Source organism: Xiphophorus maculatus, chromosome 18, assembly GCF_002775205.1.
Source record: "Xiphophorus maculatus strain JP 163 A chromosome 18, X_maculatus-5.0-male, whole genome shotgun sequence".
In the NCBI taxonomy this organism is placed as follows: Eukaryota; Metazoa; Chordata; class Actinopteri; order Cyprinodontiformes; family Poeciliidae; genus Xiphophorus; species Xiphophorus maculatus.
The window spans coordinates 16,457,775-16,471,322 of NC_036460.1; the positions used below are offsets into that span (position 1 = coordinate 16,457,775).

Consider the following 13,548-nt stretch of genomic DNA (forward strand, 5'->3'; position numbering starts at 1 on the left):
AGTAAAGTAAATATTTAACCCTAATTTCATAGATATGTGTCTGATAATGTGTTTATATGTCATCATTGTCAGAATATCACCTCAGATTTGTGCAAAGAGAATTCAGAAATGCTAACTAAAGGTCTCCTTATCTGCTATACATTGAGATGAAAAAGTCAATTTGGAAAAAAAAAAACCAGTTTGTTTTTTGAGAAACCGATCAATTGAAAAATGCCTATTTGCTTGGATACAATGTGGATTAGTCGTAATGTAGAACCACTAATAGAAAAAAACAGCTAAAGTTACAACAAAATTAAAATTCAGTAGCAAATCACAAGAGTGATATCATGTCTCCTGGCTCAAGGTGGAGGAAGGGTTGTGAAATGCACTGATAGGGAACTATACTGCTTAGTGCTAAAGCAAAGGTTGCGACGTGACCTCAGGATGACTCTTTACTCACTTGTTCGGCTGGAAAATATGTAGCAATAGTATCGATATGTTTTAAAATACATAGTGTATTACATATTTTTATTTGCAGTATTTTTCCAAGACAGTGTCTTCTTGTTTGTTTGTTTCGTTTTTAGCAAGCACAAAAACATTAACAAATAAAAAAAAAAATCCTGAGAGAAATTTATATTCAGGCAACATTGCTGAATACAATAGCCAGAAAATGTAACAACAAACACCCCAACTAAAGTTGACTTTCAGCTTCTACATCTAGGCTAATTCTGCAAGTAAAGATATAGTAGGGATAAGGACAGGCCTCCCTGAGATAGCCATGCAAAAGTGAATAAACACAAATAGTCTATATCTACATTTTTCTATTTGCTGTGAAATGTATATATACATATTAGATTTTAACTAAAGATGAAGAAATCGAGTCACAAAAAACATAACAGCATTTTAACTTTTGGACAAACTAGAATCTGTGAAGTAATTAGCCACTTAAACGTTAATATTCATTTCCGATGTGCAGACATATTTTCTTACAGTCCAAAGTACTTGGGGCAAACTCTCAATAGCAGGACATGTAAATATGCAAAGGAAAAGTCAAAAGAGGTGAAATTGATAGATAACTTTGCTTTGAGAGCTTGTGTCATTCTGAATGGATTGATACCCTTGGAGTTGAGGTTTATCGCCCATGTCTACCTCTGCATAGATGTTTAAATAGGAAACACAGGGTTAGATGGTGGGATCTCACACTTATGTTATAATTATGGGTTACCATGCTGCTGGAAACATAAATTTAATTGCAAAGCAGCTGCATTAATTGTTGCTGGTATCCTTTGGCACACAGTGCAACACATAAACATAAAAAAGCCAAAGTGAACTGCATTCTTTCAAGGCCATAAAGTATTCTAAAGAAGTCATGCTCAATTGTGGAGCTCACTGTTTATTTCACATGTTCTCTGGCATATCAATACACACATGGCCACATTTGCATGATGAGATGCAGGGATTATATTGGAAAATGAGGGTGTGTGTGTAGGGGTGGGGAGCAGGGTTCTTAGAAAGCTTGTTCCCAATATTTGACATGTTACCAGTTTTGAAGTGTTTCAGACTTCAGGGCATTCTATGGGTAAATATATTTGACAGCCTTTGCCCGTGCATTGCTTTTCTTTATCCTATAACAAATGCATATGAGAAAGACGCTTAGTCATCCGTAATTCCTATATTAACACACCAGCAATCCCCAGAGCGCCAACTTTAATGCTTTCTCTTTATCAGTATCAACCCATAATAATATATCATATTAAAAATTGAATGAATGTGTTATTAAATGGATTAAAATTCCATGATCCTTTGTTTTAAGAATAATGTAAGATTAAGCTTTCATTATCCCTCCGAGACAGGAAAACCATTCAAATAATCTAAATTAAGCAAATGCTGTTCATGAGAGACAAAAGATCTGCACATAAAGGCCAATTGGAACTCATTTCAAGAAGTTATTGTTGATCATTTATTCTTCTTATTATTCTTATTATTATTTATTGGCTTATGTTTATTGTAATTCTCAAAAACACACCTATACTATCAAGCTGTTTTTGATTTCCAATGGCATTGTGTTCTAGTGCACACTTTTCCAAGATCCAGTTGACTATTGAGATGTCAACATTGACCAATCAAGTTTTACCTGAACCTGAACCAAATTATGGTAAGGTAACAACGCATGACAAACGCAAACAAGATGATGAGCAAAACAGCTCACTTTAAAAGATTTCAGACATAATTAAAGCAAATGAGAATCCCAAAATCAATGACAATTTTGTTTGGCAACTTTCAGGTTGAGGGAGATGTTTGATAGCTATTAAGTGAGTCACTTAATCAAATATTCAGTAACTCATTTGTCTCATAGATTACAAGTGCTATGACACATGATGTATCTTCACAGTTAAAACTACATTGTCTATCCTGAACATAGATTTAAAACGTCCCCTTTATATTCTTCATATCTAATGTGTATACATGCTTTTATCTATTTATCTTTTCATAGCATGTAAGATTTAATTTTACCACCCAAGACAAGTTGTAGAAGACCCTCGTGGCAACACTCACAGGACTTTCTTGTTCTCCTTTCTGCGCACAATCAGGCCAAAGGGGTTGTTTCTGATCTCGAGTGTGTCGCTGATAGGGCTGGAGGCGCTGTTTGTGACTGTAGGGATGTGCTCATGAGGGACCTCGAATCTCTGGCTTTTGGAATCATAGATCTAAGGCAAAAGGAACAGGCAATCAAGCGGTGTCCTATTTCCTGGTCATTTTCACACATTGCGATATATACCTCTGTTTGTTTAGCATTCCAGTGGCAAGAGACAGAGAGAGAGAGAAAAGTCTGCTAGCAATCACCTTAAAATGAAGTCGATTGTTTGTCTGCATCTCTGCATGCAGTGTCAGGTCCTGTATGTCTCCACCAAACAAGGATGGAGAATCCATTCTCTTCATTTCTGCAAAAAACACTGCAGAAGAAAACCCAATAAAGCAATTTTACTTTACTTTCCTTTTTATTTTACTAGCAAATACACTTAGTTTTATGAAATTGCTTCATATTAAGAAACATTTTTTGTCCACTACTACCACAAAGTTAAATGTGGTCTAGTTAAAATAATTTTGAAATTTTGGTTGTAGTTTAGTTTATTCAATCCAAAACATTCAGACACACAACTGGTAGCTGCTACAGTCAATCAACTCTCAAACTAAAATTTTCAAAATTAAAGAAATGCAAAACAAAGTCAAGTAAAAATAATTCCTAAGGGTTGTGTAGATATAAAAGGTGTAGGCTGAGGCAATTCAGCTTAAACATGCCTACACTTACATGTTCACTCAAATAAATCATTTTGCTTCTAAGGAAATTGTTGGACTGGGTGGCAGAGAAGGAGCAATGTAAACAGCTCCAGCTAATCGTCCGTGCTGTATCATGTCTCTTGGTTGAAGGCCAGGTAGATTGTTGGGAAGCACAACAGCAGTGATTTATATTCCGGTGAGTCAAAAGTTGACAGGTGACCGGACACAGGCACAAATAATTTCACTGCTTAGGAACCAAGGAACTCTGACCATGAAAAAAATATCACAAAAGAAACTTTTAGTTTTCAAAAATGTCAAAAGTAAACCTAATTGTTCTGACATTATCTGGTTAATGAAATTTATAACTGCTAATTAACAAATTTTGTACTCCAAGCTGAAATTTTTTTTGAAAAATTATTGTTTTATTATCATACAAAAGAAAGTGTAAGAATTTTATTTTGATGTTAGCTTAGTTTGCTCAAGATTAGATAGGAAGGTTTACATTTGTCCATATTCATTTTATCTATTTTTGCATTACTTCCCTTGGATTTCTCAGTCTTGCCAAGTAAAAAAGAGATATGTTGGATGTTGTTCTTTTTTTAGTCTAACCACAAAGACATCATTATTTTCTTCAGTTTTTCTATCCTTGTCACACAATTTATTTCTTCCTTCAAAGAAGTGTTATTTTACATCACAAACAAAACAACTGAAAATATAGTTTAGATTTAATATAAAAAGCTCCAATATTTCCTTTTGTTTTGCTTTTACACAATAACTCAGCTTACTTTCGAGAGAGATCAAGCAGAAATTGTAAAAACCTGCGTGCAGTGAAATCAATCAGGTTTTCTGATATGCCATCTATGTCTTACTTTCACTGAAAACTCACACCTTGGCCAGAGTGAGTGAAAATAGCAGGAAATGCAGACATTCTGAGAGCATGAGGAGCGATTAGAAAAAAAACAACTCCTGTATTGGTAAGTAAATACCAGAGCTTTACACTTTAAAGCATAGGTGACAACTGAAAAATATAGCTTTACCAGTAGGCTGTGGGGTTTGGAATGAGTGCATTATGTATCCATGGTTGGTTGGGAAGAAACACCAGGGAACGTTTCGCTCATCCAGAGGATTCCAGCAACAACCACGCTGCTCACATCCCGCCTGTTCAAACAAGATGATGTGACTGTTATTACCTTTAACCAATATTGTCTTTAGAGCTACTATTTACAGTGATGTGATTAGTGTTGAGATTTTGGTAATTGGCAACATAATGTAGTAGTAGTAATCAAAATAACTTATTTTTATATGCTAAGCAATGAAAAAAGCAAAACACAGTTAGATTGAATTACTGGAGATGACGTTGACTCGTACCTTTGAGGCTCCAGCATCAGGATAACAGTCGACTCTTTCAGCCATAGGAATGTTGGGACACTCAGGCATAAATCTATTTGGCGTGTCTGTGAAGTCAATAACAAGTACACAAAAAAGCAGGTAAATGTAAATATGTTTTGGTTCCATCAATAATTCTTGTAGTTTTCCAGGCTGTGGTGATTTAAAACATCTCAAAGTGTCATACCGCTACCATCATCCTTCATAATAGAAATTGTGGAAGGAAATGGGATCCATGTTAAAATGTAGTGGTATTTTCCCAGATGGCAAAACATTTATTGAAAAATTTACTTTCTGACAACTTTGTAAAAGAATGTCTTGGAGTGTTTTTTTTTATTATCTTCCTCTCTGAATTTACTTCAGAAGTTGACACTGTGTTGTGTGTGCAAACTTAAAAACTCACACACACACACACAAGTTTGACAAACTTAATTCAGTTACATGTAGCAAATTAATGTAATTTTTAAGTTGGCTCTCCATTCCCTTTTTGCAGTGAATACATGCACACACTCATGTCTAAGAACAATTTAGAGAGACTAATTAACCTAACAGCCAGGTCTTTGAATAGTGAGGAAGCTGAAGTACCTGGGGAAAAGCTACGCTTGCAACACTCAAACTCCATGCAGAAACATCCCGGACTGGGATTGGACCCCAGAGCCTTACTTTTTAAATTATTTTTCTTTAAATCTCTAATAATTCTTGTTATTATTTTATTAGTATAATTCACTTACCCTCTGAAATGACATCAGGTTCTTTGGTGACAAAAAGAGCGATCATAGTCACGGCCAATATGGTCATCAGGATAAACAGAATCGTAAGGATGATTTCTGCAGTGGTCCATCGCTTTTTCCCCATCTATTCACCCACAAAAAAACAAACACAAAAAAACACAGAAATATGCAGATGTTACATAGTGCAACCATGCCATTGCCTCTGAGTCCTTTACAGATATCTCATTTCATAAAAGCAAGTTCTCAAAATTGTCTGCCCATGCATGCATCTATTATTTTTTCTCTAGATGTTGTCAAGGCTCATAACCATTAAGTTAAATCTGCTGTGAAGAAATTAAAACGTGTGACAGAACCAAGCATTGTGCATGCCCCTGTTTGTTTCCAATCAGCTGCGTGTAAAACACAAAACATTTCTGACTAACATGCATGGTTACACATAGAAAACAACATAGAAATCAGATTAACAGAGAGCAAGTGTGCAAACTTACTAGTCTTCTTGTAGCTTGCGCTACTCTCCTAAAAATAACTTCCCCACTGTGGATCATCTTACTACTTTCAACACAGGGTTTATGATGACACGCAAACTCAACACACTTAAACTATTTAAGTTTATTTCTGCAGAAAATTTAGAGTGTCTTATCATTTGGGTATGAAATGGTTGTCAATTTTTATTAATACAGGCCTTGTCCACACAGTTTCTTACAGAATATGCAATTTGCAAATTGAAAACTGCAAATGGACAATGATGAATATATATATTTATATATACATATATAAATATATATTATTTTTTAAATTTATTTATTTATTTATTTGTTACTGATTCAAATTTGTAAAGCATTGCATTTTTATTTTTTACATACTCAATTATTTGCATACCAAAAGCTGTGAAGCGGACTGTGGGGAATATTTACTTGCCTGTAGATTACAGTGAATGTAACAGATGAACCATGTAGCACTTACCTTGCCTCTCCTTTGCATCCAAGGAAAAATGGTGATTAGCTCAAGAGAGATAGATCCTTTATAAACCAAAGGACGTATTGTTGTCGAAAGGTACTGCCACTCCTTCTCCTCAATGTGCAAGTCATTGTGGGTGTGTGATTTACAGTCTGAACGTGCAGACCCCAAGGTCACAGAATGTCAGATAACAATCTGCAGCGTACAAAACAGGTGAATCAAAAAACAGAATACTCATATCAGCATGTTGTTATCTATCATGCAGTCATTTAATTCAACCTGTGTGAGTGTGAACTCAGTCTGACCTCTACGTCATTTTTAGCAAGTATGTATTATTAGCATGTAATTACCTAAGTAACAGTGTGTTTTTTATGGAATTATGAAGATATGATTCAGTGTAATCTTTAGCCCTTCACAGTCACATCACCACTTGTTAGTAATTAACACTCTTGGGTGTACGTTCTCATATGCTCACATTCCAGAAGTTAGAGGATTAAACAGAGCATAAATAGGAACATAGTAGAATACAAAATATATTGCTATACTGCGGTAAATATATGTGCAATAAATTGTTTTCTGTTGCAGCAGTTAGAATGTATGTTAACCTTAGATCTTATTTTATACTGGACCGCGATCCTAGGACAACCCACTTAAAAGGGATGCAGAATTTTAAATCAATGCAGTGTTTTTGGCTGATGTAGAGATTCCTGCTTCTGTGCAGAATGAAAATTAAGCAACAGACAAGTTATTTTAGTTTAGACAAACCACAAAATTTAAAAAAACAAAACCAAAAGTTAAAAAGTTTTTTTCATTGTGTGTATACTCATTTAACAGCTCATAAACTTTATGAACATTATTACCAAAACAGATTTTTTTTTATTTAAGCTGATAATTCATAATAGGACATACAGCAAGCTGGTCTCAGGATTTTAAAACAAACTTTTACATATTCGTATGTATTACTGGTAATCTTCAAATATAGTATCATTATGAGCTATTTATTAAAGTCCTCTTACATATTCACCACAACCTTTTTTGGTAACCAGACATTTCAGGTAATTAGAGATAATGACTAATAAACTGAACTTTAATACAGTTAAAGCTGCAGTATGTTTTTTTTTTTTTTTTTACATATTTGTTAAATAAACATGTATAAGCGATATTACAGATAATCTGTGAAAACACATCGTGCAGACCTGCATAACTCACCAATATAAATTAGTTAATGTTGGAGCGATATTAGTTAGGAGGAACATGTTGTTCTATATCTTTGCACATCAGAGCAACAATTCAGGTTAAAATTGAAGCAGATATCACTATCTGTCCAGTCTATATGAATACTCTCTACAGGTGTGTCAAAACAAACAAACAAAAAAAGAAAACGCATAAGAATTGGGATTCTCACTTAATATGATTCAGAATCAACTTAAAATGACCCAGAATTGATTTTAATAAATAAAACAAATCCTATACTTTGTAAATTTGTAGGAAGTTCTATCGTCACCACACAGCCAACTGGAACGCACTGTTCAACTGAAATACTTCCAATCTTTTGTTCTTTAGTACTTAGTGCAATCCTTATAGATGATGCAATTAAAATGTATTTTGTTCAGTGAGATGAATTTTAAGGATCCCTCTAGTTTGCCATACATGGAAAGGAGCTGGACCTCAGGGTGTCAGAGACAAGTCCTTGTGTACTTCTTATGCTGTAGATTGAGTGGCAACTCGTCAAAGCCCATTGTTTAGATATTACACAAATCCAAAATTAGGTCATAACACAAATCACAAATAGTCACATAACAAATTCTAAAACTTGATGCAGAAACTCTTGGTGCACAGAAAAGCTAACAGAACAGCATTGATATCTCAAACAGAATTCACAGACACCAGTGAAATCAAGCGATATAAACGAACAATTTACTTTTTCTAATTTGCATCGAATGCTGCCAAACAAAATGACAACATAAAAAGTACTTGCATTAAAGCAGTGCTTCTCAATTCCTGTTCTCAGACCCCCTGTTCTGCATGTTTTAGATGTGCCTCTCTTCCAAAACAGCTGATCCAAATTATTGCATGTCCTCTTCTGCACCCATCTGTGGGTGATTAATAGGCAGAAGCCTGTTAATCACCCACAGATTCAATCCAGGTGTGTGGCATGAGGGGAATACCTAAAGCATGCAGGGCAGGGAGGTCTGAGGACCGGAATTGAGAAACACTGCATGAAAGTCAGTTGCCAACAGCTCAAACTTACAACAAGAATCTTCCATCAAGAGCTGCCATTCTTCACGCTCCCTAAACCTGATAGGTTGCATTACTGGACCTTAATGATTCTCAATTGGTCAACATTAGTAGACAGACTCCTGCTTGTCCAATTACATTAAAAGAGAAGATACATTTCAGAGTGAGCAGTTAAAAATCAGGAATTGTAGGAATTAACAAATACCTTAAGAAAACATTTAAAGACAATTTTTTTCAAATAAAACATGATACAGGAAGCATGTTTTTTCCCCTTTTACCTAAATACACCGAAAGTAGGGTGTTCCTTATCCCATGTTGTGGTTTTGTGGTGGTAGTGATGGTGGTAGGAGTTCTGCAATCTCGGTCCCTAATACAAAAAAATTGGGGTACCTATGCCAAAATCTACACCTTTGGAAGACCATGTCTAAACAGATGTTTAGTCAATTTTTGTCACATAAATGTAGCTTGGGATGAGAGCAACACCATATTCTGCTCACTGTGAGTTTGTAACATTATATCACAAAGTTCATCCATCCACACATTTACTTATCCTTGCAGATTTGCAGGACATCACAAAGTTGAAAGATACAAAAATAATAAATTGTCAGATGGCATAATAATAAGCTGTTTTCTAGGACTTGCCAACAATAAAAACTTCAATGCAATCCCAAATCTAAGCTAAAAATCCCGATGACCGACAAAGAGAAAAATACAAATGTGGATAAACTGAAGTAGACAATGATGTTCACAAAGAGTAGGCAATGAACCGGGAGCAAATAAAGGAAGTTGTTGGGAATGCCATTAGTGGGTGACAATAGCAGTTTCTCTGACTTCACTTTTTATAGGTATATGTTTGAGTAAAATGAACATTGTTCTTTTATTCTGTGAACTACTGACAACATGTCTTTGAAATTCCAAGCAAAAATGTTTTATTTATTTGCAAAAAATGAGAAATGGAAAACAAGATCATATTCATTTAGAAACTAATGTTTTAACTCAGGAAGGGGATATTTGGTGGAAAATCATGAGGTTTTCAATGGGGCTCAATGCAGTGGTCTCTTCATTTCATCCAGAGCTTTATATTAAGTAAATTTAACCAGAATACCAAATGAAATCCTGTTAAGCAGCTGAACACATAACCAGTGTAATCAAATTCAAGGGACATCGTAAAACAAAGACTACACCAACAAAACCGTTAAACATTAACCAGAAACACATAAAATACAAGCTTCACTGTCTGCCTTGTAAAGATAAAAAGAGATATAGAGAGTTGAGTATGACTGTTGTTTGCTGCTAAACGTGCGACTGGGGAAGTGAAGTTTCCTGGGCCACATGTTCAGAATAGAAGCAGTACTCTGAAACAATGTTTAGTGAGCTTGGCTGAGAGATCTTGAAATACAAAACAAAACTCCACGCTTCCTGCAGATGTAATTTATTCTTCCATGAATTAGATTTTATCCAGTCCAACCAGACCTCTGTCATGAGTTAAGAAAACTAAACTAAAACTGTACTCCAAATTGACTTCTAAGAAAAGAAGATTTCCAAAGATCAAACAATCAAAGACGACAAAATATGCTTACGAAGTTTGTGTTGTGCAAGTGTATGATGGCTTCATAATTCATCCAAAAATGTATGCAACTTTGAATACACTACTAGTAAATGCTGCTTGTTTGTGAGAATAGGTATAGCCATCCTCAATCTCTGTCTCCCTGAGCAAATTCAATTCTACTCTGCCTCTGCCAAGTTCAGGTGCTTTCCCTCCAGAATGCAGCGACAGCCGATTTCAATAGAACAAACTGAAATTGGCAATTCACTCCCCCGTATCGATCCAGTCACTTCAAAAGTCGCCACTCAACACTGAGAGCTGCCAAGCAAGTTCATATGTGTGTAAATGCATGTGTTCTACTGCTCGTGTGAACATGGTTATACAATATGCCCAAACAGTGCCTTGTAAAAGTATTCACAAATCTGTAACTGTTTCACAATTTGCTGTATTACATAGACATCTCTGCATTTTACAAATCAGTATATTTTCCATTAAGCAGTAATGTCAAGTTGTTGTAGCTGTAGCAGCTTTGTGTCTAAGTCAATTCAATACAGTGATTTCAACTTCCAGGTCCAATGTTGCTCTTATATTGTGTTCATTTGTCCTTGTCCCTTGTGAACTCTCCTACTCATAAATGTTTAATTGAATCTTTTTTCTAGCTCAGAGAAGGCAGAGAAAGTATTCTTTGCCTTCTGTGCTTGTTAGGCATAGCTTGGTGCGAAGCGCAGAGCAAACTCAGCCAGAAGTTGGAGAAAATCTGATCAGTTATGAGCATCAACTATTTTATGTAGCCTGTGAATTTTAACTTTTAACATTTTATGCACAGACCTATCAACGTTAGTCCCTGTATCCTAGCAGCAAGGCATAAGTTTTAATTAGCTTTTTCACAGTGATTTGAATGCTAGAATTGCTAGATTTAATTTTAATTTTTCATTAATAAGATTTTTAAATTTGCAGTTCTTCATTGAGACCTTGTTGTTGTATTTACCGTTGTTGATATGAGGAATGAAGCTTTTCTCAGTCCTATTCACTTAGTAAATTTAGATTTACATTACACAATAACAGGATTATGAAAACATATTGCAATAAATAGAAAAAAATGCTTAATATTATTTTTATTACATTAATTTTTTTCACATGGAATTCGAAGTGAATTATTGGAACTATTGCACAACAACGTCTGAATTCTAAAAATAGTACAGAAGACTACATTGAAACTATAGATTATAATTCAACACATGCTCTTTGTTTAGCAATCAACTCTCTAGTTTAAATATCTTTCAGTCAGTTCTGTGTCAGATCCCACTGTTACCTCCATCTTGTCTCCGGGTCCTCATGATCCTCTTGTATTTTCCCCTGAACTTTGACTTTTATATGTTTTTGAATTGTCTTATTTCATTTAGCAAATGGTTTCATTTTTCAACCTCCTTCATCCTCTCTGCATTTGGATCCTGCTCACCACCATTCCATAACTGTCAGGAATGATGTTTTTAAGGTAAAGGATGAACCAGACGATACACGGCGACGTGGCATTTTGTTTTTATTTTTCTTTAGTCAGCAACGCGAGCAGGTCCACACTCGGAGAGACACTGGCACGATTTAAACACAGACAAAAATCCCACCCCATGCAAGGACGCAACTCAAAATTAAATGCTATGGAGAACAGGTGAGGGGAATAACTAATTTTTGACCCGGGTGACACAGAAGGCCTAAATTAACAGGGAGCACTGGAGACTACTTGGGTCAAAATAAACCCTGACATCTGACAGGAAGCACACACGAAACAAACAAACAAAAAAACACAACACACTGACATCATGACAAAAACAGTGAGCAACTTAGGTTATCTTGAACTATGTCTGTTCAATATGCCTAGGTTGTTAAAGAATGCAATGACAATTTTAAACCACTTTGCATTTTCCTACTGCTCTCCAATTTTGCATTTCTAACAAGATTGAAGGTACAGTGTGATACATGTGGTCTGGCATTTTGTTTAGCTGCCCCAGCTTCTTGGAATGAAGGCTTAGCTACTGCTGCCAAAAACCCCACGTTCTCCTCCTACAGATAATACATCTGCCTCTTTCTCTTTTCAGCCCTCTTTTGTCTCTTCCTTAGACAAAGCAGCTGAAGGATTCTGTGAGCTGTGCTTGAGCCTGTATATTTTACAACTGGCTCAGAGCATGTTTGTGGCTGTGTTTCTGTCTAATTTGAAGCTGCTAAATGAGCTATTGCAGCTATTAATTGTTTACCATTTTTATTTAACATAAAAAATACTGACACCAGACCAGAGTTTCTGTTTTTTTTAGTGCCTTTAGGTTCTTCTCAGAACTCCAAGTCAGTCATAGCAGGAAGCCACACACATTAAGGTAAGTTTATCAAGTTATAGGGAAGTTATCTCCACCATTGCTTTGTGCTTTCTCAGTATGAGAGATTGGTACAAATGTAAAGACTCAATGTAATTGACTGTCCACCATCACAACTACATGCTGGATCAGGAGTGATTGGAGCAGGAGAAGACAGTGACTTTGTGCAATCATACACATTTCCTTAGAGAGAAGTGGTTTTGTAAACAAATAGAAAAATAAACAATTTTCGATTTGTTTGTTTTTCAGCTACAGAAATTATAGCTGAAAATTCAACGCAAAATTATTATGACATTTATGCTTATGAGTGTAAACTTCTGACCAGCTTCTTAAAACACATCTGTGATCTGTCGTCATCCTATTTGGATAATCCATATACAAACTGTACATTAACATGCTGTGTTCAATTAAAAGCACAGATAAAAGCTGAAACGGCAGGTTTAAACCGACCCACCAGATAATGACGCTAATAATGGGCTGTGTCAGTAGGTGATCTTTCGTCTAATTGCTATTTTATCTGTAGTTGAGGTCAACTGTGGAAATGTTGAGGAAGGCACAAGGATCCAATGTGTCTCCAAATAGCTAATCATTTAGTGTCAATAAATCAATATAAGCTTCCTGAAAGGGCGTGTTGGAAAGTCAGTCTGATAATAGGTTTTTTTTTTTTAAAAGCAACCATTAAGCAAGTAGTAAACATACTGTATTTTTACAGAAATATGTAAAAATATGTTTACTATTTTTACATATTTTTTTACACATTTTCTATTTCATTTTTTGGTCTGATGTTTTCTAATATTAATTAGCTGTAAGCAGAAAATCACAAACTGTCAAAAATAAAGGCATGTAAACATCAGTCTGCATGTCATTTATAAAATATTTAAGTTGCAAATGGAATTATTGAAATAAGTTAACCTTTCAAACCTTTAATTTATCGACTAAGATTTTTTATCTTCATAGAAACCTCCTCCTTAAAACTTGATTCCTTGTAAAAAAAAATCAAATAAATAAAAATAATAATAATTATATGAAAATAAAAATGAAATGTTTTCCCCTGTTATCAACATTTTCT

At 35.1% G+C, this 13,548-nt stretch overlaps 1 protein-coding gene across 1 annotated transcript in view; it reads right to left on the bottom strand.

Moving 5' to 3' along the window:
- si (sucrase-isomaltase) overlaps window positions 1-6,440 on the bottom strand; it is a 56,490-nt gene extending 50,050 nt beyond the window's left edge. The window contains exons 1-6 of the mRNA XM_005805941.2: window positions 6,339-6,440; window positions 5,376-5,499; window positions 4,627-4,712; window positions 4,296-4,416; window positions 2,824-2,933; window positions 2,536-2,687 (exon numbers count right to left, since the gene is read on the bottom strand). Of these exons, the coding sequence (XP_005805998.2) occupies window positions 2,536-2,687; window positions 2,824-2,933; window positions 4,296-4,416; window positions 4,627-4,712; window positions 5,376-5,499; window positions 6,339-6,356 (611 nt within the window). The 5' untranslated portion in view covers window positions 6,357-6,440. The remainder of the gene's footprint in view (window positions 1-2,535; window positions 2,688-2,823; window positions 2,934-4,295; window positions 4,417-4,626; window positions 4,713-5,375; window positions 5,500-6,338) is intronic.
- Between the last annotated feature and the right edge of the window lie 7,108 nt (window positions 6,441-13,548).